The following is a 12,855-nucleotide window of genomic DNA, read 5'->3' as shown; positions in this document are numbered from 1 at the left end:
GACCCCAGAGGCGTTTGTAAGGTGCCAAACCCTGGCAACATTCTTTGGGCAGAAAAAATAACAAAAGAAAATGATCACAAACAGTTTGCTTCCAGCATATACAATCCAAAAAACGAAAAAAAAAAAAAAAAAAAAAAAAAAAACAGCATAGTAGACAATATACAAAACATTTGTGAAAGCTTAAGTTATTGATATAAATGTATTAGTAGTAGTAGTAGTAGCTAAAAAGCCTTTCATTATATCTAGGGTACTCTATTTATCAATGTTAATAATGTTCAAACTGTAGGGAACAAAAGATAACATCCTATGTAATTTACAATTTTTTACATTTAATTTACGCTTTTAAAAATTGAGCATGGCTTATATTAACTTTACCAAATTGATCATATCCCCCACAGAAATGTTAAACCTCATTGTAATAGACTGGTCAATCAATTTTGAAAATGTAATCAAATAAAGCTTCAAGTTGATTACAATAAAATTAAATCTAACTTAGACATTGTCCCCCAAAACAATCCACCTTACAAAGATGGCTTTTCCATCAAATAAGGTACTTTGTTTTTAAGCCTGTCCCCTATCATCCACTCTATGTTAAATCCTACATGCAGTGTTCAATATCGTTAAAATAAATACAAATTTTACATTGTATCAAATAATATTGCAGTATGAAACACAGTGGATGATTTTTCTTTGTTCATAAAAAATAATCAGGCAGTTTTGTAACGAAGATGAAACCACCAATGTAACTTCAAGCTGTGACATCAGAGGGGTGTTATCAAGAGGGCGTATTTGCTACAAACGTTGCTCATGAGTTTTTTACTCGAATTGACATCATATGATCATGGACAAATTCATTTTCATATGATATAATGCCTAATAGGTTTGATTGCAAGTTTTAATTATCATCAATATTTTATTGATTACTTGATGTTATATTGATTAGTCATTATTTCAATAGTAGTTCAAGAGTTAATTAATGGTATATAGATATGTTTTTAGATTTTTCCCCGATATTGATTTAGTAGTAGGTTTAAAATATTAGATTTTCATACTCATTCATTTTGATATCCCGTTGTGGATAAATGTTTTAATCCTGGAGTGACCTAGAGTCAAGTTTAAAGATATAATATAATCAGCGGCTTCAAACTGCCACCGAATAGACCCACACACATTCAGACTTTGCAAGATCAACGAAATTATTAAACAAATTGAATTTTTAAGAACGTGCAACAATCAGCGTCCAGTATAAAATGTACCTTGCCGCCTTGCATTTAACTTCCAACTGACACACCGGCAGGAGTTATAGACTACAAATGCACTTATTAAGGGCCTGTCACAAAATGATATACTGTATTTGAAATGGTGAGAGATCATCTTATTTACTGAAATGTTCGTATATAGACTTGGGATTAAAATATGAATTGGAAGTAATCGGTAGTATGATGGTTGAATCGGGAACACTGCTGTTGTACCCTTGAGCGTGGTACTTACCTAGATTACTGCAGTAAAATACTTATTTCCCTCATTAACATGCAAATCAATTTATAACTTTTTTGAAATGCGTTTTTCTGGATGTTTTTGTTGTTATTCTGTCTCTCACTGTTAAAATACACCTACCATTAAAATCATAGACTGATCATTTCTTTGTCAGTGGGCAAACGTACAAAATCAGCAGGGGATCAAATACTTTTTTCCCTCACTGTATATATAGCATGAAGTTATATATAAAGGTATATATTCTCATTAACACATCATGTAGTCCTGAATATCAGCCAGTAAAAATCTGTATATGCAATAAAGATAAAGAAAAAACTATTTATGAAATTCTGTTAGATTATTTTGCATAACTGCATTGCAAATTAGTTATTTGAAGTTATCAGTCTGGTTTCAGCAGTTTGCAGTTGCTGAAACCACTTGCCTGTGTTCTTGCAGACCTTCCTCCCCCTCCAGACCCTCCACCTTGCCAGGGCTCTCGACTGCAGCCGGGCCCAGGACAGTGGGCTGTGGGAATGGGCAGCACAGGAGAGAGGAAGGCCAGCTCCCTGGAGAGGCAGCACGTCTCCAGCCTGGAGGAGAAGAAGAGCTCCCTGGAGCGGCAGACCAGGACGTCGTTAGAGCGGCAAAGACAAGCCCAGGAGCGCGTGGGCTCGATGGAGCGCACTGAGGACCTGCGTAAGCTCCACAAACAAGCACTCGGATCAGGTGGGTGTCGTGGGTCAGAGCCACAAGGGGCTTCCATCTTATCTTGTCAGTTTATTATAAATCGCAGATGAGTAAGCAGCCAATCACAGAGCAGCATTTACAAACAGTCCTAAACCTCTTATCTTGTGTATAAATGTCATCCCATGCAGAGTTATCAGGATTTATAAATTCTTCAGTTACCAACATTTCAGGACACTATGGTGGTGCCGGTTCTACAGGATGTACATTTGTTTTTAATAAATAGTTTTGTTATGTTTAACCAGCATGAAAACACAAAACAGATTGGCTACTGCAGGTCAGTTACAGAGCATCATGGACCAAAATATTTTTAGGCAGAGATAAGGGGGTTGATTGTTAAATTTTAAGAAAATATATATATTTTCACTATAAGTATATTTATGTGATAGTGAGTTAGTATATCATGGGAATGTTGTCTTTTATTGTATAAGAGATCATTTTGATCAGTTTGTACAGCTAGAACCCCTCAGCTTCGCTTTGTGGTAATTTCACTCAAACTACACGATATGGCATCTTATACAATAAGAGGCACCTTTCACACAGCGTATTAACTGATACCAAAGGGAGTGGATAGCAAAACTGTCCTGACACAGGGAACGTCACATTATTTTCTGTTTGTTAGCAATCATGGCTGCGTTTACGTTCTGTTACACAACATAAGCACACTTTCACCTTTATTTGTCCATTCTGTCAACAGTAATGATTGCAGTTTTTTGAGACAATTTAAATCAGGGGATCTGTACTTGTTTGACTGCCACTGCATAGAAATAGTCTAGTGGTATACTGTGGCCCCAAATATCACAGGTTTTAATAGCAATCATGGTGCCGTTTCACAGATCATACTCACAGCATAACACATGACCTGTGGAATAGTCCATGGCTACCAATGGCAGACTTGATCCATTTTGGAATAGTGTATATATTCTTTATTTCACATATTTCACAAGTCCCTGTTGTCTGGATATTTTTGTTGTACTGCAAGTAAAACATCCCCATGTTACTTATACTGCACATCGAAGCAAAGCTTGGCCTCTGTTCAGAAGATTTGAATGTGTCTGTACTGCTTTTTAAATCCAACACTGTGGAAATCAGAAATAGTCCATGAAAAGAAATGCTGACTGCAGTAAAATGCTTCATAGGCATGCTGTTATCTCTTCAGCTTTTGCTTTCAAATATATGTGAGATAAATTTAATAGATTTCCCCATCTGTGGTCTTTTGAAAACCAACACCCTTTATGTTTCAAAAATTCTGCTTGCCAAGCTTCTGGCAGTTTTTAGCTTGAGGACAGCCATTTAACAATGGCCCAGTTTTCACGGAAGGTTAGTTTAACATGAAGGGATGATGCATGGGCAAATTTTGGGGAAAAGCTTGTATGAATGGCCAAATAAACCAGTGAATGCCATTTGTATCTTTAAATAAAAAATAAAAAAATCTAAACAATTCTGAAATGTTTTTTGTGTAGTTCAAATGTAGTGTTAATCTGCTCTTGGGTAAAGCAAGAGGATAACCTCAGCAATTAGCCAAACTGAGATTGGTTTTGATGAGAATTCATCAGTGGGAAATTAAAGCAGGTCATTTTTATTGACCTGCCGAAAGCTTTAGCCAGGATTTGCTGCATTTTCCACCAGTTTTTTGTATGCAGTGCAGTGCTGAGTGTGTCCATACACTCTGCATCACACTGGTGCTGTCAATTGGCCCTGGCATCTTGCAGATGGCATCAGGAGAGAATGGCTGCCAGAACATCCTCCTGCCAGGCCAACACACAGTGCATGCCAGCTTTTGCAGGCAACACACTGTGCTCTTTTACAATAAATGCGAATTAAGTGAGTGCTCTGCAAAGAAGCCAAGGACTGTTATGCCCACCCTGTCAAATGTCTAACCAAGCTAATATGATGTTAAAATGAAATCTGTATGACACTCTATCCTAGAAACACATTAATTTCCATGCATTCAGAAATGCTAATTATACCAGTAGCAATTATTTTCTGTGCAGAATTCCAATTCTACAAATTCTACAAATATGAACATATAGCTGTGCTAAAAGCTTTTACATTTAAGTGTAGTTCAGTCACCTCTTTGTTAAAAGACTCAACTCAAAGGTATGAGCCCCTCACCTGGAGTTTTCCAGTTCAAATGCCGTCTAGGACAGTGGCTAATTGCAGCCGAGAGGTGATGCTGGTAATAGCAGTGAGGGGAACAGAATATTAATGACTTGATCTAAACTGTTTGATATAGAATTAGGAATACAAAGTACAAAAGTAAATATAACTGTGTTTTCTGTTTGTTCCAGAAGAGGCACTGGTGCCATACAGCAAACCCTGCTTCCCATCCCCCGGGGGACACAGTTCCTCGGGTACTGCCTCTTCCAAAGGGTCCACAGGCCCGAGAAAGGGTGACATCACTCGAGGGTCTCAGCAGCGCCACGCCACAGACCTCCCCGAAGTAGGATATATGGGAACAAATGGCCAAGGACAGTACTCTGGTGAATTATGTGAGTTATTGATATTGATATTGATATGTTAACATTTCTCAACTGAGGTAGAGGTCTACAGTAATATATGGTGATATATATATATATATATATATGAAAACCACAAACTCTGCTTGGAGTTATATCATCTTCAGTTTTTGTATCTTTGTAATGAAAAGTGTATGACAAAATGGGCATCATGGGGCTCCCACATGGCTCAATAATTCAAAAGGTTAAATTAAATGGAGGTTCCTAAGATCCCTGGGTTAAAGCTGTAGTTTAAAGTATTCACGCCTTATAGCAGTTATAGTAGTGAACCAAGCTGATTAACATTTAGTAGTTATAATATCACAACAGGCTGATTCTAATTGTGCAATTCTAAAAGTGGCAATTCCAAAATTATTGTAGTAAAGGAAAATACTACTTCCAATGCCAAGTCATGTGTATTGATGGAGAAGATTATTGAAATCTGTTCTCTAAACAGACAAAATTCATGTATTCCAATCTACTGAGGAATGTGCCAAGAACACAGCAGAAATTAATTAAAATACCCCCAAAGCAAGAGGTTCATTCTTACCCAAGTTCCCAATGTACCGCAAAGGATTATTGCCAGAAGATGGCTATTAAAACTGTTCATCTTCTTAGCTGTATAAAACCAAAATCATTCCTTATATAGTTTGTATACAATGTGGCAATGAAGTGTGTTTCAAATGCTAATCCTGTCTTTTCTCATTTCCAGAGTGAATTGAAAAAGAGGCATAGTAGGATGACAATGCCATTTCAGTACTCACCGAAGTGATGACACCAGTTGGTGCAATGAACTTTTTTCCTTATTTATGTACTATTAGAAAAAAAAAAAGAAACTGTAAATGTGATGTAAAGACACACAGACACATATCCCACTGATGTTGATTTCATTTTTTTTCATCCTTAAAAGAAAACAACACACACCTCCCACCTTAACTATTTCTTGTCAGGAAACAAAGAAATTAAAGAAACAAACAATAGAGAAGAAATTTAAGATAAGAAAATAAAACTGCCCTTCAAGACAAAAAGGGTTTTGTTCCTGTAAATACTCTTTTTGCTGTTGCATTGCTATGCAAGCTCACTTCTGTTTTGGCTTTTTTCATATGATATTGTCTGTTTTTATTGGTCATTTGTACTATATGTGAATTGATAGGCTGTGGTGCCATAAAATAATTGTTTTATTATATTACATTTTTTATTATTATAATTATTATTGTTTATTGTTTTGCACTGCAATTTTTTGGTGATAAGCACAAAAACATAAACTCCTAATGACATGAAGAATCCAGACTGAATGTGAAGAGGAGTTTCTGTACTGTAAACTATAAAATATAATTATATATGAAAGAGGTTTGGGAAAAGGCCTACAACCCCTCAATAGGTTAGGATATTTAATTAGACCTCACCTAGAATGGTTAAGGCTATTGGTAGTTATGTGATGGCAACCAATGTTTTATTGAAAAATAAGATAATTAGAGTAGCAGGAGACTTGGACGTATGAGAAAGGAATGGGTCCATCAAGATTAGGGCCGAGTTCAAATAACACTTTGACGAGATCTGAAAATGGGATCATGTCTGAGAGGCATGTTCCTTGTTCAACAACTCTATTCTGAATTTGAATCCAAAGGGGCTGGGGTGGCACTTAAATTACCTAAAATCAAAGGGAAATGTTGATACCATGAAATGCAACATCAATACTACATTTGTCCTCACTTTCTATACTAATGGCCTTACAACCTCTGGGTGCTTTAAAAAGAGAAAAAAAAAACATATCTGCTGCTTTCTTCTGGTTTAACACATATCAGTCTTTTGTAAGCTGGCTGCCACATTCCTTCCTCATTTAGACATTAGCATTAATTCACCCAGGAGGTTCCTGTAAAGGGCTCTTCACAGTGTCCCATTACGTTAGCCTGCCCAAAATTGTCACTTGTTGGTCCAGATGTTTACCTTATTTTTCTGTTTTCTATTTGCATTATTTAAATCTGTTTTCCTACGGTGGAAGGGACATAGAAGTTCAATTAAACAATTGCATTTAAATTATTTGTACACCTAAGGAAGGGATTTCAATGCCACATGATGCGAACGTCCATTCTTTCCTTTTTAATTCATATCATAATTCAGCTCTTGGCCACTGACTGAGAACACTAGATTATTGTTTAATTGTGCTGTTAATTAACCTTTTAGTGGTGTACAATATATCTTAGCACAGTGTTCCCAACAATCCTGCTGAATTGGAATTTCACATAGCTTTATTACCTATTTTACTCAACCAGTGGCCAGCTGAATGATTTTAATTGTCTTTTCCTCTACATTTGTCTGACTTTTTGTGCTTAAAGAAATAGATTGGATTATGGGGGGATGTATGTTCAGTAAATTGAAACAATTTGGCTTTTGTAGTGTATTTTGAGCTAGTTTACTAAAAAAAATACAGATACAGATGGCACACACAATAAGGTTTAATTACCCAAACAATGTTGGATGTGCCCCTTGCAGCTATGCTTTTTTCAGGTTTGAGAAATGGGAAAGGAAAAGACTTCAGCCAAGCTTCAATTGTGTGTGCCAATTGATGGGCAAAGTGAGACCTGGGTTTCAAAAGGTAATGTTGAACCTTACTGTCAAAACCCGATCATACCAAAACATGCATAACTAAAAAGAAAGACAATGATATTAACAAAAGCAAACACTAATCATGAGGATGTATTCTTTGCAAAACAAGCAAACAAAACAGTAAAACAATGTATATTGACAGTTGACAAAAAAGGTGTAATCCTCCAAAAGCCAATAAAACTCAAATGACTGTTTTCCATTTGTTTGGATTGTATGCATGTTTTGTAATATTCAATAAAGGATACAACATTTCTGTTAAATTTGACTAAACCACACCTTCTCATTATGTTCATAATTACAGCAAAAGTGGCAAGCAGGGCAGGGGCATTGGTTTGCTTGTGCTATAAGCCGGCAAGGGTCCTGGAGGGCTGCAGTGTAAAGGCCTTTGAAGCTGTGGTAATTTAGATCAGTTACATAATTAATAATACAAGGCCATTAGGTCCAAGGCAGACTAGGAACCAGAAGACCTGTGGCCCTCCAGGACCAATAGTGAGTGTCAGTTCCAGATGTGTCCGCTGTGGTCCTGCTGTGGCATTACTCTGGTGTATCAGCATTAAGCAAATTAATTTATTCACACTATTTAATACCACAGCAGTGGACCATGATCTGTATTTTGGAAATATCTTTTTTTTTCCATTTGTTTTAAAATGGATCATCAGTATCTTTTGACTTTAACCAGATCAAACACAGATTACAGAGTCCCAGCAACCTTTCTGGAAGGGTTGTGAGAGAGATATTCATACGTTTTTATTCAGGAAGGAAAGCAAAAGAGATTGAAATGCTTTGAGGACCCTCGTGACTGAAACAGACGTTCATGACATAATCTTGATGGAAACCATTTGGAAATCTAAGCACTCAGTGGTCCAATGCTACTGTTTCAGAAGCCGGTGCTATTTACAAACAGAAGTCTGTCTTTTTAAAGAAATCTAAATATTTAACAGCTTCTAAGTTGTACTGGAATGATAATTTTTGAAGCACAGGCTGATAAGACTGGTTTCACCAACACCAGAAGACAGACAATGAAATACTAGGTCAATGTCCAAAATGATTGATGATTGTTGTAATTTTCTTTACTTGTCCTGTTGCACAAATAGCTTATTTTCCTAATGTTACATACATGTTCAAATCCACCAGCTCCCATTTTGAACATAAAATTACTTTGTCCACTTTATTTAATGTTAATTTCTTTTCTGCAACAGATTTCTTTTCACTTTTGAAAGGATTTATGGAGGTAAATACATACTAGTGTGCCATACTGTTCTGTCTTATTAGATCCCTAAGTGGTTGAATTAGACAAGAAACTACAGGCACGTCTATGTGCTGTTGTACATGTGGGATTTAAATAAACTAAAATGTTAATAATAATTTTATTTTTTTCAGTCATTTCTCTCATCTGACCATAAAATCACTTTATATAGAATTTAAAATGCAGAGAGATTCCATTGGATTCCAAATGGCCAGCAGTTGTACATATGTATACAATCCTATAGCAGCCACACATAGACAATAATAATGTGTTCTCTAAACAGACAAACTGCAGGTTTCTGGGCATTATCACCTTATCTTACAACAGAAACAAATTTCAACCTTATTAATAACCACCTCTGTGTGGTGCACTTTTCTCAGTGGAGATAATTCGAATGACTGTTTCTCATTAGGATTCTTGAACTTTTCTATTTATTTTCATTTTTGATAAGGTCATCTTGATTTCAACTCCCATTTGGAATAACTAAAGCAAACCTTGACATGGATGCAATTGTGTTTGTATCATAACTTTAATAGAAACATTTGACTGTTTGTCAAAAAGTAATAACATTTAAAATATTAAAAGCTAAGGATAGGTGAGCAGGTGTGCTTGTTTTGCATTCCTTTGTGAGGATGCTGTATAGCCTGGGATGTTTACAACACATTTACATAATTTTTCTCCACCAGTTATGAATATCTATGAGCATGACTTCTTTTGTCCTTAGGGACTTTAGGCACACATGAAAAACTATGAATTTCGCTGTTTGAGCAAATGTTCATACTTGCGATGGATTTGATATGTGCATTCCTCATCATTGTAATAATAATAATAAAACCATTCCAGTGAAATATATTGTGCCATTCTGGACTTTCCATATTGCTAATACACATTAATGCAGGTATTTGCTGGAATTTAAACAGTTTCTTTTCATATTCATTTCTGGTGGAGACTATTACACCAGGAGTCGAAACTGGACTGCATACGGGCTGGAGTGGATTTACCTGCCTTTTTACCATGCAGCCACTGTGCCATAAAATACGAATAGATTTTGATTGCTCTCTTAGAAACTGTTTAAAGCAACAGAACCAGGTAGACACCACTTTATTAGTCAAGCAATGAACACACAGATGTGACAGCATTATCATATATCATGACAAACGTGAGCCAAGCATCCCTGTACAAATCTTCAAACTCTTATTTGGTTCCCAACCACGCAGTGCTGCCAACTGGCTTCATTTTCACAGGCCTGTATATTCCTTTGCAAACAAAAAAAAAAGAAAAGGCAATTTCAATAAGCATTTTCCCCAGAGCTTTTTGAGTTCAGATACCAGAGAAATGTGTCTTTATGTCTTTAGTTCATGTAGTTTATTTGTACTTGAAATGCAGTATATATCTACTGGAAATGTGCAGGTGAAGCAGAAATTCACCCTCTCTTATTTAAGTTATAGAAGTATATAAACATAAACAGAATGCTGGAACACAATACTGAGAGCTATTGACGAGTGCCAATCCTTTCATGCAGAGATTGCCTCTGCTGCTTAGTTAGCTGAAGCAAAAAACAACAACAAAAGGCCATATAATAATATCCACAGGATGACACGCCACTGTGAGAAAAGCAATTGGGTGATATTGGATCTATGGCTACATGTGTAAGAGGAGGGTCCATTAGACTTTTTACAGCAAAAAGCAGTGCTGATATAATTAATATGCTCCATTAAACATAGGTACCATTAGTACATAATAAGAGATCTTCATGAAGGGTTTCAGTTTTACTCCAGATAAGAATAGCCTTGTTCTTCTTTTGGTTTTGTCTTGTCCTTGGGGCACATAGTGTACCAACTGAACTCTTAGGTGCTGAATTAACCACCCTGCTTGTATTATTCCCTTCAAATGTAGGATATTTAAAATTAAGGTTAACTTGAATCAGCAACTGATTCCCAGCTACTAAAAGAGTTCACTTGACTGGAGCCCAACCCAGATCCAAACTGTGTCCCAAATGCAAATTACCATCTCTGACTGACATCTTCATTTGAGACTGGTGGGGAAAGTCATGGTTTCTATTGTAACTCAGCCTGGATTTGAAAACAAACTTAACTTAATGTTAGCTTAAACATTTCTGACATTTCAGGTGAAGAATGTCCTTCCATGAACACCTATGCTCTAATCATGTTTTGGAGTAAAGGTTTTGTTTATTTCACTTTAGTTGGCACACGAACAGGATATAAGATCCTGTATTTAGGGGCCAGCATTATGGAGAGTAGGTGCAACAAAGTATCTCAGGTTATTTTAGATTTTTAATTATTTGTATTGTATAATTGCTTGTTGCATACAGTTTTCCTTCTGTTAAGCTCTCTCTTTATTTCTTTTAATTTGTTGTGGATTTTCATACGAGGACAATGACTGAACAAAAACTTTGATGTCAGCGACAAAACACACACCAAATTAACAAATAAAAAAATAGGAGCCATGTATTTCTAATGTCTTTTTAATTTTTTTTTTTTTTTTAATCACTGTGTTGTTGTTTTGTATTTATTAAGAAGGTATATTGTGATATATGCATACAAATATGTAGAATATAAAATGTTTTTTCTTTTTTTATATGTGAACTTGGTTAGATATCAGAGATGAGATGTCAAATAGGGTGTAAATTCTCACAAGATTATCACTTTAAAATGCTAAACAAAACTCAAATGTGTTAAAAGCTTGAGGGAGCACCACGTAGTTGTACTGCATGTTAACCATTAAGCTTCCTCTTGTTTCTAAGGAAAACCTTTTATATGACCTAAAAGACAACAAATCGTAAGACTTTGCCTGACAAGACAATAGGAAAAGTGTTCTGCTTGTAAGGTTGAGATTTCTTTTGGCTTTCTCTCCTTTTTAATTTCATACAGTGTCGTTGGTTCTTTGTAGCCATTCTGTGTGTTGCCTTTTTGCTAAAAAAAGAAAAGAAAAAAGAAAAAATATGAATTTGTTGGATGAAGTTTCTCTGTACAGTTCTGGGAATTAAAATTCTTCTCATGTTGCAGTTTTTACATTTTGTTCCCTCTGTAAACAAGCTTATGTATTCACTTGCATGTCCTTGTCAAATAAAAAAGAAAAGAAAAGGAAAAAAAAAAACTTTTACAAATTTAGTTCTCGTTCTGTAAAATAAATCCATTCTCCTTGTACCTGGATCACTAGCAACAAATAAAATATTTTTGAAAAAGGAAACCACGAATGTGATTTGGATCTTCCTTTACTTCTTCACATTGGTAATAAACATTCAAGATCATGGAGTCAGGATGAATGCAAATGCAGCCCACACAGTTGGGAAAATTGCCTCGAATCAATGTAGGGACACATATTACAACATTAGTGCAAATAAAGTCATGTCAGCAACAGTGGCAGTAAGGAGTAGTGGTCAGGGCTCAGGTGAAGGACGATGCTGTTGTACCCTTGAGCAAGGGTCAAGCAAGGTACTTTACCTAGATTGTACCAGTAAAAATCTAGCTATATAAAGCTTTACAAATGGGTAACTAAGAAATATAATATACATATGTAAGCAAACTGGATGTGAGTGTGTTAGTGAAGATTTATTTTCAACAAGTGAAGGGTGTCCGGCAAAGTGAGACTGAGAAATAGCGTTAGGATTAGCTTGAAGAGCTCCAGAAACCTCACACAAAAATAGATAAAATAATAACAACCAATGGATCTGTCTGTATGTCCATGTGTAAATATGTAATGTGTAGTCATTATTTTCATTTTAATAAATTAATGTTTTTTTAAGTTTTTAGTTTTTACTACTTTAAGAATTGGAGAATGAGTGACTAAGGTTGTGTAACAGTGCTTACATTGCATGGACAATGTAAACACATGATGGTGTCAATCCATCCATCCATGCATTTTCAAACCCACTTATCTTGGTGAGGGTCTCTGTGGCAGGAAACTAAGCAGGGAGACCAAAACTCCCTTTCCTCAGCCACGGAGTTCAACTCTTCCGAGGAGATTCCTAGGCATTCCCAAGCCAGCCGGGAGATATAACGCCTCAAGCGTTTCCTGGGTTGACCTCGAGATCTCTGCCCAGTGGGCCATGCCCACTTACATGTACCGTTAATCATTTTTATACATTAAGTACACTGTTACTAGGGACATAACGAAGATGTAACTTAATACGATATTGAGCTCCATGTACAGAGGAACTAGTTAAATAATAATATTACATAGTCAGTGCTAAACATTTCAAGACTACTGAATAATATAAAAAATATCTTAGACAGAAGGAAAGCTTTTGCTCACGAGCTATGA

The 12,855-nt window shown here is 36.0% G+C and overlaps 1 protein-coding gene across 7 annotated transcripts in view; it reads left to right on the top strand.

Annotated features, from left to right (window-relative positions):
• The window catches only part of robo2 (roundabout, axon guidance receptor, homolog 2 (Drosophila)), a 275,708-nt gene extending 263,927 nt beyond the window's left edge, over positions 1-11,781 (top strand). For all 7 annotated transcript variants that reach the window (XM_066699955.1, XM_066699952.1, XM_066699954.1 and 4 more), the window contains 3 exons: positions 1,933-2,202; positions 4,512-4,712; positions 5,431-11,781. In XM_066699955.1, coding sequence (XP_066556052.1) covers positions 1,933-2,202; positions 4,512-4,712; positions 5,431-5,432 — 473 coding nt within the window. In that variant the 3' untranslated portion in view covers positions 5,433-11,781. The remainder of the gene's footprint in view (positions 1-1,932; positions 2,203-4,511; positions 4,713-5,430) is intronic.
• Positions 11,782-12,855: the final 1,074 nt, after the last annotated feature.

The sequence above is a fragment of the Amia ocellicauda genome, chromosome 3 (genome assembly GCF_036373705.1).
Source record: "Amia ocellicauda isolate fAmiCal2 chromosome 3, fAmiCal2.hap1, whole genome shotgun sequence".
NCBI lineage: Eukaryota > Metazoa > Chordata > Actinopteri > Amiiformes > Amiidae > Amia > Amia ocellicauda.
This window is presented reverse-complemented; position numbering and strand designations above follow the sequence as displayed.